Source organism: Lepidochelys olivacea, assembly GCF_965140295.1.
Source record: "Lepidochelys olivacea isolate rLepOli2 genome assembly, chromosome: 1".
NCBI classification, from domain to species: Eukaryota; Metazoa; Chordata; order Testudines; family Cheloniidae; genus Lepidochelys; species Lepidochelys olivacea.
Genome location: NC_140411.1, coordinates 98956459 through 98973339, shown reverse-complemented (window position 1 = coordinate 98973339; position 16881 = coordinate 98956459). Strand labels below are relative to the sequence as shown.

The following is a 16881-nucleotide window of genomic DNA, read 5'->3' as shown; positions in this document are numbered from 1 at the left end:
TCAAGGCATCTCAATTTATCCTTACCTGCATGATTGCCTTGTCAGGGCACAGTCCTTCACAAAGGCTCAACGAATCACTAAGGCCACATGTTTCTGAATCTGGGCCTACAGATCAACAAACAAAAACCAACCTTAACATTGGTATAGAGGCTAGAATTCATAGGAGCTGGCCTCGACCCCGTTCAGACAAGGCACTCTTCCAACATCAGATATTTCTCAGTCTCTCCTTCTGAAGAGGTAGTACAGTCTTTCCCATCTCTATTCTTGATCCCTGATGCATCCCTCATAGGATGGAGTTCCCATCTGAATGGTTGCACAATACAGGACAAATGGACAAGACATACCTCCATGTCAACCTGCTCGAGCTCAGAGTGGTCAGAAACGTGTGCGCTGACTTCCTCTCACTGATCAGAGAGAGACACACAAGTCATGATTGACAGTGTGGCCTACATGTATTACATAAACTGACAGGGAGGCACCTGGTCTCATTCCCTGTGTGTGTAGAGGCACTAAAACTATGGAACTGGTGCATCTCATACTGTGTCCTAATATCAGCGGACTATCCACTGGGAATATGCGACATGACGGTGGACAGCCTCAACCGCAAATTCCCACATGGGAGATAGAATCGGTGATACTCCACGACATATTCTGACAATGGGGGACACCAGTAATAGACCTTTTCGCTACTTCCCAGAACAAGAAATATGCTCAGTACTGCTTCAGGGTGGGGATTTGATGACACTCCATGGGAGGTGCTCTGCTCCTTCCTTGGGACAAGGGCCTTCTTTATGCCTTTTCGCCCCTTCCCTTTATTACTGAAGGTCCTGTTGAAAATAAGAAGAGTGAAAGCAAACATTATGCTGCTTTCTCCCACCTGGCCTGCAGACGTGGTGACCTTTCCTGTCACAGCTGCATTTTGTCCACCAGTGCCTCTCCTGATCACTCCTTATCTCCTGTCTCAGAATGAGAGATGCACTCTCCATTCCAATCTGTGGGTTCTGCAACTCCAATCGTGGCTCCTTCATGGTTCCAGCACATAGAGACATCTTGTTCTGAGGAGGTACAGGAGGTGCTAGTACACAGTAGGAAGGGAACTACTCGTCATACCTACCTTCAGAAATGGAAGAGATTCCAGATCTGGTGCCAGTCCAAGGGTGTCACCCTTACTGCAGCCACCCTACCAGTTGTCCTAGACTACCTGTTGACTTCAAAGCAATTGGGATTCTCTATTAGTTCTTGGAAGGTTCATCTGGCAGCAATTGCAGCCTTCCATCAGCAGATAGAAGGATACTCAACCTTTTCCCACCCAACTACGAAGAGATTTATTTTAAAGGCATAGCAAACCTCTTCCCACAACCCAGGGTCCCACTCCCTAATGGGATCTCAACCTAGCATTAAGAGGACTGACTAGTCCACTATTTGATCCCATGGCATTTATTCACTAACTCACCTTTCCTTGAAGATGGCTTTCCTGATTGCTATCACCACTGCAAGAGGGATAGAGGAGATAGCAGGTTTCATGGCACATATCCTTTTTACTGTGTTCTTCCCTGAGAGGGTCACACTTAGACCACATCGAAAGTTCACTCCCAAGGGTGACTTATGTGTTTCACTTGAATCAGATTATTCAACTTCCAGCCTTTTATCCCAAACCTCATGAGGATAATAGGGAAGCTATCCTCCATACGCTCAACATGAGAAGAGCCTGGCCTTCTATTTGGACAGGCCTTCTATTTGGAGAGAACCTGGATTTGTGCAGGAAATGGCCCACCTTGATTATCATACACATTGTGAAGAGAGTGGTCACTTTGGATGGGCTATTACCATCAGGAGAGTGAGTTTGTGTGGGGGGGGGCGGAGGGTGAGAAAACCTGGATTTGTGCTGGAAATGGCCCAACTTGATGATCACTTTAGATAAGCTATTACCAGCAGGACAGTGGGGTGGGAGGAGGTATTGTTTCATGGTCTCTGTGTGTATATAATGTCTTCTGCAGTTTCCATGGTATGCATCCGATGAAGTGAGCTGTAGCTCACGAAAGCTCATGCTCAAATAAATTGGTTAGTCTCTAAGGTGCCACAAGTACTCCTTTTCTTTTTGCGAATACAGACTAACACGGCTGTTACTCTGAAACTTTTACAAAGTGTTATTCCTTGAGTCTGGCATAGGCCAGATGCATAATTTGATAAAGAAGTATTATAATCTCTATTTAAATAGGACCCACTGTCTGGAGGGAAGAGTTCTGATTGCCAAACTCCCTAGAATGGGAATGTGCAGAGGCCATTTGAAGAACTGAAGGTTACTCCCCTGTGAACAGAGTTTATGAAATGACATCTGCATATTCACACTCCACCCCAACTTCCTCTCTTCCCTGGAGTCCTAATTTGAACTTTCAACCTGAGGAGCAGTGGAAAGAACTAAGATGCTTGGTATGGTACACCCCCTTTCATAGTTTTGCTCTTCAAACATTTGGCGTTGCAAAGGGAGGTGCAGAGGGCATGAGAGCACTTTAGTGGGCATTGCTGCTCTAAGGTTCCACTAGTCCAAGCTGCACTGATAGTGCATCCCAAAAACAAATGTGCAGAAGCCATCTGGAAGAACTCCCTTTACAGGTGAGTTACTTTATAGCTTGTATAAATGTTTCTGAACAGCGCAAAGAGCCTGAGATAGATTCAGAAAAAATTGAAATAAATGAATAAATTATAGGCAGTAAGTGAGGCTATATAGGGAAGTATTGTTGCCTTTCTTGTCCTGGGTGGATTTGTCAGTTCCTGAAAAATGTTAAATGAGGTGGAAAATGAGGCTATTTAATTCACACTTGCAGCTTTTTTTCCCATTGATGTGAGGCTTTTAGATTTGCTGAGTAAAAGAATTCACCAAGTGAGACGTTCAGGTCCTTTAGCAATCAATACTGGTGTAATATTTGCATGTTGCCTAATGCTAATGGATATGCCATACTATTTGAGGCCAAATACTAAAATCTTCCCTGTATTGTTTTTAACAGATTCAGAACATTCTTATTACAACTTAATCTTGAAGAAAGCAGGACAATTTTTATCCAATTTGCAGATCAATCTCTTGAAGTTTGCCCTTTCCATAAGGGCATACTCACCAACTGTTCAGATGTTCCAACAGGTGTGTAAAATTAGCTGATATATTTGGTGTTCTTATATGTTTGATAGCTATACTTTGAAGTAAATCATATTGTTGTCTATGACAGAGGTGGGCAAATTATGGTGGGACTGTCCTGCTTGGCCCTTGGGCTCCCGGCCGGTGAGGCCAGCCCCCGTTCCGTCCCCTGCTGTTTCCCCTCCCCTGCAGCCACGCCAGCAGCGCTCTGGCCTGCTGCTCCTCTTGGGCAGCGTGGCTGGCTCCGGCATGGTAAGGGGGCGGGGAGCGGGGGAGTTGGATAAGAGGCAGGGGTTTCCGAGAGGCAGTCAGGGGACGAGAGCGGGGGGCTGTTGGATGAGGTGGAGGTTCTGGTGGGGGGGGGGCGATCAGGGGATGGGGAACAGGGGGAGTTGGATGGGGGTGGAGTCCCAGGGGGGCGGTTAGGGGCGGAGGTTCGGAGATAGGGGCAGTCAGGGGATAGGGAACATGGGGGTTGGATAGACATGGGAGTCCTGGGGGGACTGTTGGGGGGCAGCGGTGTGGATAGGGGTCGTGGCAGTCAGGGGACAGGGAGTGGGGGCAGGGACTGGATGGGCGGGGGGGTCCTGGGGGTGGTTAGGGGCAGTGGGTCCTGGGAGGGGGCAGTCAGGGGTCAAGGAGCAGGGGGGGGTTGGATGGGTCAGGGGTTCTGAGGGGGGTGGGAAGTGGGAGGGGGTGGATAGGGGGCAGGGGCTCAGCTGTTTGGGGAGACATAGCCTTCCCTACCCGACCCTCCATACAGTTGTGCAACCCCGATGTGGCCCTTGGGCCAAAAAGTTTGCGCACCCCTGGTCTATGACATCAGTAGAATGTAATAGACATTACTTGGAACCAAACATTATGAATGTTATTAATAGGTTATGTTATAATGTACTTTATAAAAGAGTTTTATAAAGTTTTGAGGAAAAAGTATTCATGTTGAATGGGATATATAACTTTTTTAAAAGGAGAGTTTTATTGAATCTGTTTTTACTTCAGAGCTCAGGCTTATTTTCTGTACTGCTGTGGGAATAAAGTCTCTTTGCTCTTCACAATTCAAGCTTTCCCCAAGTAGGAAAATCTTTCCTGTGCTTGGCATTTTGGATTCATTGCTTAGTGGGGTTCTCATTTCTATCCCCACTCTATATTTTGGACATTTTTAGGACAGATAGAGCACTGTTTGATCTCTACCTCCTTCCATTGCTGAGAAGGGGGAAGATAGGAAATGAAGTACACACTCAGATCATTCATATCTTATGCCAGCAGCCTAAGCCTATACTTCCTCCTGTTGTTCTCCTGTAGCAATGCAGCTTTCAAGGTAAGGAAAGATGGGATCCTCAGCTGTCTCTTAGTTTAGCTCTTTGGCAACAAGTTCATTCTCTAGTGATGGTGGGTCCATTTGGAAGCCACTTTCTTCATTTTTTTTCTTGCTCTGCTTTGTGAAAGTAAAGCCATTGCTGTAGCTGAGAGAAGGTAGGAGGAGGTAATTAAAAAATATCCAGGGACTTGGAGGACAGAGCTCCAAGAAGAATTACAGGAATAGAGGTAAAAGACAGGGAAAAATGAAAAACAGATGTGAATTGTTTAATTTTGAGAGTAGTATTGTATTTAATTTTCTTTTGACTACTTACCTATCACTGTTCATTAGCGTGGCAACCAACAACTCAAAAATAAAATCCCTCTTTCTTTGAATACATTCCACCAGTGCAAAGTATGTGAAGATCTCCCCGCCTACTCTCCCCAAAAAGATAAAACAATAGATGTAAATATTTATGTTCTTTAAAATATAACTGAATTTGGTAGAATGTTGTTCTGTTGAGAAAACATAACGTTTATATGGTTTTATTCTTTTAGTCTTTTTAATTATTGTCTTTACATATACTCAATTTTGAATTTATCAAATTAGAAGCACAACTTAATAGTAGCTGATGAGTTATTTTAATCAAAGAGATGTGCATTAATTTTAAGTTGTAGTGCAATTGAAGCAGATTGGTTGAGTGTAATTGTTGAAATATTGAGATTGCAGCTGATGAACCTCCACCAGAAGGTTGCAGTGCATTTGTGGTTATCCATGAAAAGTGCACCTGTAAGACTAATGAAATTAAAAAACTTCTGAAGAATGCAACTAAGAGGTAAATATAATGTATTGTCTTAAGGAAAAACAGATTATTAAAGAGGAAAATGTAATCTTGCACTACAAAAACTTCAAGTATTTTGAAAGCACACACTTATCTGGTTTGTTTTCTATGAAGCACATAAGTCATGCATTATGCTTGAAGACCTCCTCTATTTATAATTTAATTATTATTTTGAAAAGTGTGTTGTTGTTGATCTTGAAATGTTATAAATACTGTTACAAGAAATTAAACTGTGAATCCAAAATATTATATTAAAATAAAATCATAGGGCTGGATTCATCCAGCCTGATGCAAAGAGGCATACTTTGCATTTCACTGAGTTTCTGTGAGGGGAGGATAGGTTTAAATACTTGTTACTCTTTTTTGACTCACCCAAACAGTTAACAAAAATTTGGGGGCTAGCGGGTTGTTTAAGTTAGGAGGAAAAATGGATGATAGAATCAGGTATTTTGATGCAGTCCTGTTTCTTTACAAAGAATGTACATAAAGTCCTGTTTTCCTGAATACAGCAGGAAGCAAAGAGCAGGAGACCATTTATTTTCTGTACTCGTAATTCCAAGCCCCTTTCAAGCCAGCGCTTATTCCTAAAAGTGTTCCTTTTTACACTTACCTTGAATTCAGAGCAGCTGGTACACCTACCAGCTTCAGCAAGGTTTAATCCAACCCATAACATTACAATGCACTCCATTGGAGGTCATCAGCCAATAGAATCTCAGAGTTATGAACTGACCAGTCAACCATGAACCTCATTTGGAACCGGAATTACGCAATCAGCCAGCATCAGAGATCCCCCCCCCCAAAAAAAAGCAAGTATAATACAGTACTATGTTAAACGTAAACTACTAAAAAAATAAAGGGAAAGTTTTTAAAAAAGGATTCGACAAGGTAAGGAAATTGTTTCTGTGCTTGTGTAATTAAATTAAGAATGTTAAAAACAGCATTTTTCTTGTTCATAGTAAAGTTTCAAAGCTGTATTAAGTCAATGTTCAGTTGTAAACGTTTGAAAGAACAACCATAACATTTTGTTCAGAGTTACGAACATTTCAAAGTTACAAACAACCTCTATTCCTGAGGTGTCCTTAACTCTGAGGTTCTCCCTGATTGTGAATTTCCGGTTCCAACTGAGATGTGTGGTTGACGGCTCAGTTCATAACTCTGGTGTTCGTGACTCTGAGGTTCTTCTGTAATTCAAATGCAGTAAACCTGAAGGCTGTGTGATCTTTATTGTACAGCTTTAGATGTGGCTTGATAAAATGTAATAAAATCATCAGTAGTTCATGCTAATTTTCAGCTTTATTACACTTTAGTTTGAAAACCAGTTCGTCTTTTCATGTCTTTTTGTGAGCAAGCATGATAATTTCATTATTATTTTTTTTACTCTTGTGTGCTTTTACTTTTATTTCTGTAATAGTTTGATATCCAGAAAATGGGGAAAAGGTGATATTTTATTTACTGTAACATTTCAACTCAATATCTAATTTCAGAATTATTTGTTTTTAATTGCAGGCCCAGGCCATATCTGTTTAAAAAGGAGCATAAGTTCCCTACACTCAATGAAAATGTTCCAGTGGTTATTCTTTATGCAGAAATTGGTACAAAAGACTTTGTTAAATTTCACACAGTTTTGTCTGAAAAAGTGCAAAAGGAGGAAATTGTTTATATTCTCCGGCATTATGTTCAGGTATGCAACTCAAATTGACAATAATACTATAAACTGTCATCATGAAAATGTATTTTTGTTGTTTTTGGTGGGGCATATCTCAAGTTTGCACTGTGCTCAATTCACACACATTGTGTACTCAAATTTTGAAGCTTACTAGATTAAGTGAAACACCTAACATGGATTTTGAAACTGGGAAAGAGGTAGTAACATTTTGCATTGTTTTAGCTGCAGGTGTTTTCCACTGAGGTTTATGTAAAATATTTGTTAATTCCAACATTGCCATCTTTTTTCTCAATTAAAAATTAATACAATGTAAAAATCAGAATTAATTATTTGCAGTTATGCAGGCAGTATTTGAAAACATGCAGTATGGTAAAGTCACTTTCAGCTCACAAAGATTGCTAAGAACTTAGTAGTATAACACTATTAAGAATGATAGCCCCAAGCTTTACAGGCTGATGAATAAGATGCTTTTAATATTTAGCTTCATTTAAGTGAAGAGGTTTGCTAAACATGAGTGTGCAGCTAGACTTTTTTAAGAGAAAAAGTATGTATTTATTTGACAGGGGTTTGCAGCTGCATGTTGCTACCCAACAGCCTCTGTAGGGATGATACAATTTTAGTTTCCGGGGTTCCATGGAAAAGTTCAGGGAGCTACTTTTTGGAGAACTCTAGGCAGGAGTTCTCTTACCTGGTCAATGAGGGCAGACTGGTCACGAGAACTCGACTGCAGATGGGGCTGGAGGCAGCAAATTCGACAGCTAAACCCAGGGCCTCCGCAGTGGCCATGCATAGATCATCCTGGCTGCAGTCTTCCGGTCTTCCCTATGAAGTCCACAGTACTATCCAGGGTTTACCATTTGAGGGTTCTGCTCTATTCTCGTACCAGACGGGCAGCAAGCTCCATGGACTTACTGACTCTAGAGCCACTGTGAAGTTCTTAGGTCTGTACACACATGCCCCAGTCAGGAAGCACTGTCGGCCACAACAGACACAGTGATATTCTATTCCTCCTCCTCAGCAGGACCTATCAAAACAAGAACTCAAAGGGTTATAGGTGTAGATCTCTCACTCCTACTGCTCCAGATCCGCACCCCTTAAGACACCCAGGAACCACAAAGTGGCATTTTGATGAGCCAGTCAAAGTCGACCTACCAGTTTTCATCTCTCCAGACTCCTTCACCTTTGCAAACTGTCTGTCCCACTTCCACAGTGCTTGGTCCCAGATTACTTGGGACAAAAGGCTCTTGAGTTATACTGAGTAGTAAAAATGCCCTCCCATGTCCTCACCTCCCTAGATTGGTAGACAGATGCAGCCAAAGGATGTGTAGGCATTCTGTTTGCTCTCCCACAACCAACTCTCATGCTAGTGACAGATGCTTCTGCGCTGGGATGGGGAGCCCATTTGGGTTTTCTACAAATACAGATTTTATGGTCCTCAGAGGACTTAGCTTTACACACCAATGTCAGAACTGAAAGCTGTCAGATTGGTGTGCCAAGGATTTCTCTTGCAGATTAGAGGAAGCAGCCTGCTGGTCCTCACAGACAACATGGCAGCAATGTTTTACCTCAAGAAGCAGGGGAGAGCCCACTGTTCTCCACTCTGTCCAGAAGGAAACTGTTTTGCCATCTCTGTAAATCTAGAAGCATCTTACCTGCTTGCAGACCACCTGAGCAGATTGTTTTAGTCACCATAAGTGGTGGCCAGATTGGTCTTCCAGCGGTGGGGGTTTCTCAAAGTAGACCTATTTGCAACAAAGTCCAACAGAAAGTGTCAGTAGTTCTGTTCTCTTCATGTTCACAGCTCAGAATCCATAACAGAAGACTTTTTACTGGCGTGGTCAGTCAGGCTCCTCTACGCTTTTCCACCAATCCCACTTATGCACAGAGTATTGCTAATCATAACACAGGAACAGGCCAGAGTCATACTTATAGCCCCATACTTATAGTCCTGGAGCTGTCAGTGAAACTTCAATTTCACTTCCACTAGGCTTGGACCTAATCTCTCAGGAGCATGGATTCCTACTCCACCCGAGCTTATGGTTCCTTCACTTAACTGAACGGATGCACCATAGCTAGACAGAGAGAGCAAGCTTGCTCAAAAGTTGTTTGAGAGGTCCTGCTAAATCAGTGGTTCTTAACCTGGGGTGCATGCACTCCCTGGGGGTGTGAGATGCCCTTTCTGGGGGTGCGAGACATGCAAGATTTTTTTAGAAGGTAAATCATTGAAAACACAAATTAAGCACAGGCACGTAAGTACAACTACTGTGTTTCTTCCAATCTATGTATTTATTAACATTATACATGTTTTAACGATTACTGTAATATACAAACAAGTTTAAGGACCTGACCTACTTCAACGATTTTTTATAAGGGGTGCCAGAACATTTTTTGATAAGGGGTGCAAGAACATATTTTGAGACCCAAAGGGGTGCAGGCTGCAGTAGAGGTTTAAAAACCATTGTGCTAAATAGTAAAAAGCCCTCTATAAGAGCTGCTTACCTTGCTAAATGGAGGTGTTTCTCCACCTGGTCTCAACAGAATGGGGTATCACCAACCAGTTCTTCAGTTAAGCTGTTGTACCAGTAAAATAAAAACCAGCAGGATCTTGTTAAAGGGAATAAGGCAAAATGCCACATTTATTGTGAATACAGAAAGAATCATAGTAAGCAGTTAGTTATAGCTATAACATTCCATTCAATTTCATATTTATTCACACATTCATTCATACACACACACACACAGGTTCTGCAAGGTTGTTATCATAGTTACCAACCTTAGAGTTGCTCATGCCAAGCCACTGGCCAGCTGGCCTGGACACAAGGAGGGAGCAGGACTTTGTCGGCTGCTCATCTGATGCTCCTGGAAGTTGGTTTGCAGAATCAGACCCCACAGTTCTCACTTTCTGGAGTCCATTTTTATAGGAATTCATTCCTATGCCAGTCTATGGGAATTGCTTCATCATGCTGTTGCTGAATCAATCAGCAGATGGCATATTCCTGACGGCTCCGTGCTGCCAGATGTTATCTTGTTCTCTGGTTCTCCCATTGTTGAGGCTGTTGGGTGGATTCCACTCTGCCCTCCGGGTGTCCTCTGGTTGTTTCCACTTGATGCCTCCTTTGGCCGATCAACACTGGATTCTTAGGCTGGCACCTCCCTGATCATTCATTTATTATCCACACCAAGCATCCATCCACATACATCCTCTATCTCTATTTTAATCACAATTGTTAACAAAACGAGATGAATACAACAAAAAGGCGGGGAGTCTGTGTGTGCTGTTTCTGTTGTTAGAAAGTATCGCTTTGAGTCTCTCTCTGTCTTAGGATGTACTAACACAATTAGCAGCTTGTAAGTTTCACAAAAAGAGGGAGAGAAACAGTAAATATAAGAGACAAAAAACCAAGAGACCTCTTAATTACTAATACCCTGGAATTTAAACTATGGGGAATCAAACTCATTTGTGATTTTAATACAGAACTTCTTTAATATGATCCAACATAACACAGCATATTCTGGGCTACTACTTTTACCTGAAACACCATGGTTTGTTGGTTAGTTCCATCAAAGTACATCTGGCTGCTATTTTAGCATTCCATCCTAATTGCTCTATTTTCTCTGGTGAAATGCCCATAGGGTTTTTAATGGGCTTAGTCAATTATATCCTCAAGTTCAAGATCCTATTCCCCCATGGGCTTTAGACTTAGTATTGCTAAGTTGTATGGGGCCCCTATTTGAACCATTTGCTAGCTGCTCACTGTTGCATTTGTCAATTAAGGTGGCATTTTTGGTGGCCATTACCTTGGCCAGAAGAGCTGCAGGCATTAATGGTGGTACCTCCATACACGATCTTTATTAAGGACAACATTTACCTATGTCCTTATCTAAAGTTCATCCCAAAGGTGGTTTCCTCTTTCCAGTCAACTGCCAATTTATTTGCCTGTATTCTACTCAAAACCACATACAACCAGGTAGGAAGAGCATTTACATACCTTAGACATCAGAAGAGCCTTGGCATTTTATCTGAACATAACCAGTTGCTTTTGTAAATCCTCCTAGCTGGTCTTATCAGAGGCAGACAGATTAAGAGGTCAGTCATTTTCCATCCAGAGAATTTCTTCCTTGATCACATCTGCAAACTCCTGTACTACAGTGTGGCTAGTGTTGCTCCCCCCGACAGAGTCACAGCTCATTCAGTGAGGTCACAATCAGTCTTGGCAGCCTTTCTGGCACAAGTTCCAACTGCAGATGTTTGTAGAGTGGCAACTTGATCCTACATTTGCCTCTCTCTTTGTACTGTGGCTCAAGACTCCAGAGACAATGCTAGGGTGGAATGAGTTATTTTCCAATATTTATTGAAATAGACTCTGATCCTACCTCATGTCTTATGGCTTGTGAGTCACTGAGAATGGAATGCATATGTGCAATCACTTGAAGAAGAAGAAATGGGTTCCTTAACCTGTTCCATAACTCTTCTTTGAGGTGTGTTGCACATGTCTACTCTACAACTCACTGTTCATCAGAGTTATGGCAAGAAGAAGGAAGGCAAGGGGTGGTTCTGTCTTTTACCTGCATGCAGTGGTGCATGGCAGCAGCGGGAGTCCCTTAATGGGTACCGCTGATGGAAAAAGTTTGACAGCCATGTGCTGGGTGCATTGATACACATCTATTCCACTCTTGGTAACGCATCTCAAAGAACAACAGTTATGGAACAGGTTTGTAACTGTTTTTTCTGGTTGATGGAACAAACTGTATTGTGAACAATAATTGAAAATATCAGTTTCAGATTGATAAGTAACAACTGTTTCATGACATTTTTAACTTGATTACATTAGATGATGTACATTTTCTATAAAGGACACTTTTTAAAGTTCTATTTTTCACTTGTTAAAATATGTTCAAACAGAAACCAAGCCCCAGGAAAATGTATTTGTCTGGATATGGTGTGGAACTTGCAATAAAGAGTACAGAATACAAAGCATTGGATGACATAAAGATGAAAGGTATGTTTTTGTTTTCTGTACTGTGTTACTGGAGACACTATTTCAAAATATTTAGCACCATCTTGAATTTTGGAGATAGTAATGCTCTGAGTATGTTTAAATTTTGTTGACATATATTATTTATTTGTACAGGATATGTCAAAAGTAGTCTCGGGCATTGAGAATTAACATAGAAATCTATATCCATGGAAGTGTTTATGGACAAAAATGTTTAGGAGATAGGGAATTACTTACTAGTAGCTATTGTTCTCTGAAGATATACATCATAATGTAGCCCATATTCCTTCTTCCCCTATGGGTTGAGGGTTCTTTAATCTTCGTCATTTTAGTATTCTATTTCTATCTGTTAAGGCATCTCTAAAGTATCTAGTAACAGTGTCTAGGTACTAGTTTTTATGAGTATGAGAATAACTTCATCTCCTTGGTTGGAAAAGATTTTCCTGTTGAAGCACATTTCATTTTCAGGGACTGAAATGAGACATGCTGCTGAAACAAATGGCTTTAGTACTTTAGGCTGGGAGAGATCTCTCAAGTGTTGTACAAAAAAAGCCCAAAGTGGCAATTTATGATGTATATATTCAGAAAACTATGATTACAGATAAGTTATTCTAAAGCTTGGTCACCACAACAGACCACCACTCTTTCACCTATTATTCTTCAGACTTTCAGAGTTTTGTACTTTGGGGGGGGGGGTCACATTCTTTTGTTTTCAGTTAGATTACTGCAGCGAGTTCTTCCTGGTGTGACTTCTTTAAATTGCAGCTAGAACAGAATGCATCAGCCTGGTTTAAGGGTTTTGTACAAACTACTTTAAACCTGTGCTTGCTGATCTCATCTGGCTATTGATTGATTTCTGGGCAGTTATATATATTGGGATTTTACTTTTAAAGCCCAACATTGTTTGGTTTTGGACTGTTGGAGAGACTTTCTCCTTGTGTATCATCACAACTTTTGAAATCACGTGAGGCATTTAGCCTGACAGTCTCCTCTTGGTATAAATAGCAGGACTAGTGAAGGTCATTCCCACCTGAAGGGTCCATTGTTGTGGAAATCTCTCCCTTCCTTAGTTTGCCATAGCCCTGGTTTCATGACTTTCAGCGCACATTGCAAGAACAATCTGTGTTAAACTCCTTCCTCAAAAAAAGCCTATCTTTGATTTATGTGTCAAATGTTTAAACCGGGATTGGTACTTGACAGGAGCTTTGGGGTTAGGAATTTTCTGTGGAAGATCCTTTTAAATAATATTTTTGTTTTGCTTGTGGATGGTACTAATAGTTTGTAAATATTATGAGAAAAGATATTAAATGAGATTATGGTATTAGAGAGGAACTTGTTTTTAGGGCTGAGATCTTTTCTAATGATTTGACTTTTTTGGTTTTTAAAAGATATTTTTAAACTGCAAATACCTAAATTACTAGCTGTTAGCTACATTTACTAACTTAAATTAATAAGTATTTAATTATTAGTTTATTCTTTCTTTACAGAATAAACTGACTCTTGGAGGCAGTAGGTGTCAGTGTCCTTTTCTGCAGCAGCAGTGCATGTTGCCTGGTTAGAGTAATGGCTCAGAACTCTAGAGTCATAAGAGTTCCCATCTATTCTAGGAGTGTGAAGTGTGGACTTTGAGGCCTGATTTATACTAAAAAAGTTATTACCCACTGTTGACAATGTTATCAATAGGTTTAGCTGATCATGTTTAACTGCAAATGTAAACCATGACCAACCATATTCAGCATTGATTCAGAAAGCCATTACGACTACAGTTTTTAATAGGGTTGCCAGGCATCTGGTTTTTGACTGGAACACCTGGTTGAAAAGGGACCCTGGCAGCTCCAGTCAGCACCGCTGATCGGGCTGTTAAAAGTGTGATCAGCGGCGCAGTGAGGGTCTGGGGTTAAGACAGGCTCCCTGCCTGCACTAGCTCCGCATGGCTCATGGAAGCGGCTGCCAGGTCCTTGCAGCCCCTAGGCGCAAGGGTGGCCAGGGAGACTCCGTGCGCTGCCCTTGCCCCGAATGCTGGCTCTGCAGCTCCCATTGGCCAGGAAATGCAACCAATGGGAGCTGCGGGGGGTGGCGCCTCTGGGTGTGGGGGCAGTGCGCGGAGCCTCCCTGGCCACCCATATGCCCAGGGGCTGCAAGGACCTGGCAGCTGCTTCCTGGGAGCCACGATAAGTGCCGCTAGGACCCTGCACCCACTCCTGCATCCCAACCCCCTGTACCAGCCTGCAGTCACTTCCAGGACCCAAACTCCTTCCCAGACCCCGCACTCCCCCCTCCCCCAGCCCTGAGCCTCCTCCTGAACCCCAAACCTCTCATCCCTGACCCCACCCCAGAGCCTGGACCCCCAGCTGGAGTCCTCACCCCCCTGCACTCCAGCCTGGAGCCTTCTCCCATAACCTGAATCCCTTATTTCTGACCCCACCTGGAACCTGCACCCAAAGCTCATACCTGACCTGCAGGATAGAGCTAGGTTCAGGAGCTAGGAGCCAGAGCCATGGACCAAAGCCAGAATCAGGAACCAGGAATCAAGCTAAGTGACAGAGCCAGAGCCAAGAGTCGATAACCAGAGCCAAGGATCAGAGTCAGAAGCTGGGCAATGGAATAGCACTGGAACAGGGCTAGAGCAGACTGGAACTGAACAGGAACAAGCTAAGAGCAAGGCTGGGTACAAGGCAGACACATGAGCCATCATAGTTAAGGCTACATTTTAGTCATGGGTATTTTTAGTAAAAGTCACAGATAGGTCATAGGCAGTAAACAAAAATTCATGGCCCGTGATCTGTCCATGACTTTTACTATATACCCTTAACTAAAAATTGGGGCAGGGCGGCCTGGGTATTGGGAGGGGGTGGGCGGCAGCACATGACCCGAGACCCTGCTGGTGCTGGAGGAGGGGGTTGTCAGGTCCAGCAGGCTCCCTACCTGGCTCCATGCCTCCACCCCCAGCAGCAGCAGAGTTTGGGTGTGGGAGGGAGCAGGGGGTTGGGGCACTGGATGGGGTGAGGTGGGCTCTGGGCAGCACTTACCTGGGGGGCTCCCCAGAAGCAGTGACATCCCTCTCGCTCAGCTGCTAGGCAGATGTGGCCCGGCAGCTCTGTGTGCTGCCTCTGCCTGCAGGCACCACCCCCACAGCTTCCACTGGCGGCAGTTTCCGGCAAATGGGAGCTGCGAAGCTAGCGCTCTGGGCAGAGGCAGTGCACACTGCTGCCTGGCATGTCTCCGTCTAGCAGCTGAACAAGAGGGATGTCACTGCTTCTGGGGAGCCCCCCAGGTTAGCGCTGCCCAGAGCCTGCCTCACCCCACCCTGTGCCCTAACTCCCTGCCCCCTCCAACACCCAAACTCTGCTGCTGCTGGGTGGAGGGGCGCAGTGGCCTGAGACTGCCCCAGCAGCAGCTGGTGCACCTGGCACAGGGGCTGCCTGAGCTGCCCTGAGCCAGGCGCACCAGCCGCTACAGAAGTCATGGAGGTCACAGAAAGTCATGGAATCCGTGGTTTCCGTGGCCCCCGTGACAAACTCACAGCCTTAATCATAGTTGGAGATGCTAGTGATGAGCAGTCAGCGACATGCTCCTTGTGCTGAACTTACATGAAGGCCAATCAGATGATCCTGCTGCAGCCCAGCTGGGCTAATTAACTGGAATCAAGTTTGAACCTGCTAGCTCCTGGCTCAACTGAGGGAACTCAGCCCAATGGTTCCTGACACTCAGTCCTGACAAAAAGTGTTAGAAGTGGACTTGTGCAGTTTTACTATGTACAGCAATGTAGGCCAGAAGCAACCATGTTTAGCACTTTTTCAGAAAACCATGCTTAAAAACTAGGGTTGCCAACTTTCTAATGGCACAAAACCGAACACCCCTGCCCTGTGCCTTCTCCTGAGGCCCTGCCCCTACCCCACCCATTCTCCAAGGCCCTGCCCATGCTTGCTTCATCCCCCTTCCCTCCGTCACTAACTCTCCCCCACCCTCTCTCACTTTCACCAGGCTGTGGCCGGGGGTTGGAGTGCAACGTCTCAGTAATTTTCTTGTTTTGTGTTTTATGTGTGTTCCATGTGTTCAGCCACAAATGACACAACGGAAGAGGAAGATGATGAGGCAGGTGAAGTCCAGGGATTTCTCTTTGGCAAATTAAAGTGAGTTGACTTAATTTACAATTAAACTTCTTCATTTGTAAAATAGCTGTTTTTTGAGCTTAAAACAAAAGTTCAGACATATGATATCAAAATCTGTTCTGGCAATGAGTTGACTCAACATTGGCTAATTTTTGTGTGTTTGTGTACTTCACTGCTTAACTGTATTTATCAGTTATTCTTCTTCGAGTGCTTGTTCATGTTGATTCCATTGTAGGTGTGTGCGTGCCCATGTGCGCGGCTGTCGGAGACTTTAGCCTTAGCAGTACCCTTAGGGCTGGCTGTGGCACCCTCTGGAGTGCTGCGCTCATGGCACGGTATATCAGCCGCCGGCAGCCCTGTGCCCACTCAGTTCCTTCTTACCGCCTGTGATAGTCAGAGCACCTCTGTCCTTTGCTTTGCAAGTAGTCAGCGTTTTTTTTTTGTCTAGTTTAGCCTTGTGCTTTACCTGTAAATTGTTTAAATCATTGTTAATTAGTAGTTAAGTACCTGTTAAGTGTTTAGTTAGATTGTGTCCCAGCGGAGACTTTGTCCCCGGCAGGACATGCCCCGCGCTCTGTGTTTCAAGCCCTGCTCATTGTGTAACAGGCCTATTCCTGTTAGTGACCTGCATAAGAGTAGTCTTTTGTGTCTCGGGGAAACCCATATAAAGGAGTGTTGTCACATCTGCCAGAGCTTTCATCCTTCGACAAAAAGAGAGTCCGACATACGCCACGGGCACTCCTGATGCAGGCTGCCCTGTGCCCAACTTCAGAGATGGAGCGGCCCGATCCGGCACCCAGCTCTTCAACTTCAGTGCATAGTGCACCTCCAGCACCAG

At 43.7% G+C, this 16881-nt stretch overlaps 1 protein-coding gene across 1 annotated transcript in view; it reads left to right on the top strand.

Annotated features, from left to right (window-relative positions):
• The window catches only part of UGGT2 (UDP-glucose glycoprotein glucosyltransferase 2), a 306688-nt gene that overhangs the window by 26914 nt on the left and 262893 nt on the right, over positions 1-16881 (top strand). Inside the window, exons 3-7 of the mRNA XM_084618017.1 lie at positions 3006-3136; positions 5150-5262; positions 6775-6949; positions 11838-11934; positions 15992-16064. Coding sequence (XP_084474143.1) covers positions 3006-3136; positions 5150-5262; positions 6775-6949; positions 11838-11934; positions 15992-16064 — 589 coding nt within the window. The remainder of the gene's footprint in view (positions 1-3005; positions 3137-5149; positions 5263-6774; positions 6950-11837; positions 11935-15991; positions 16065-16881) is intronic.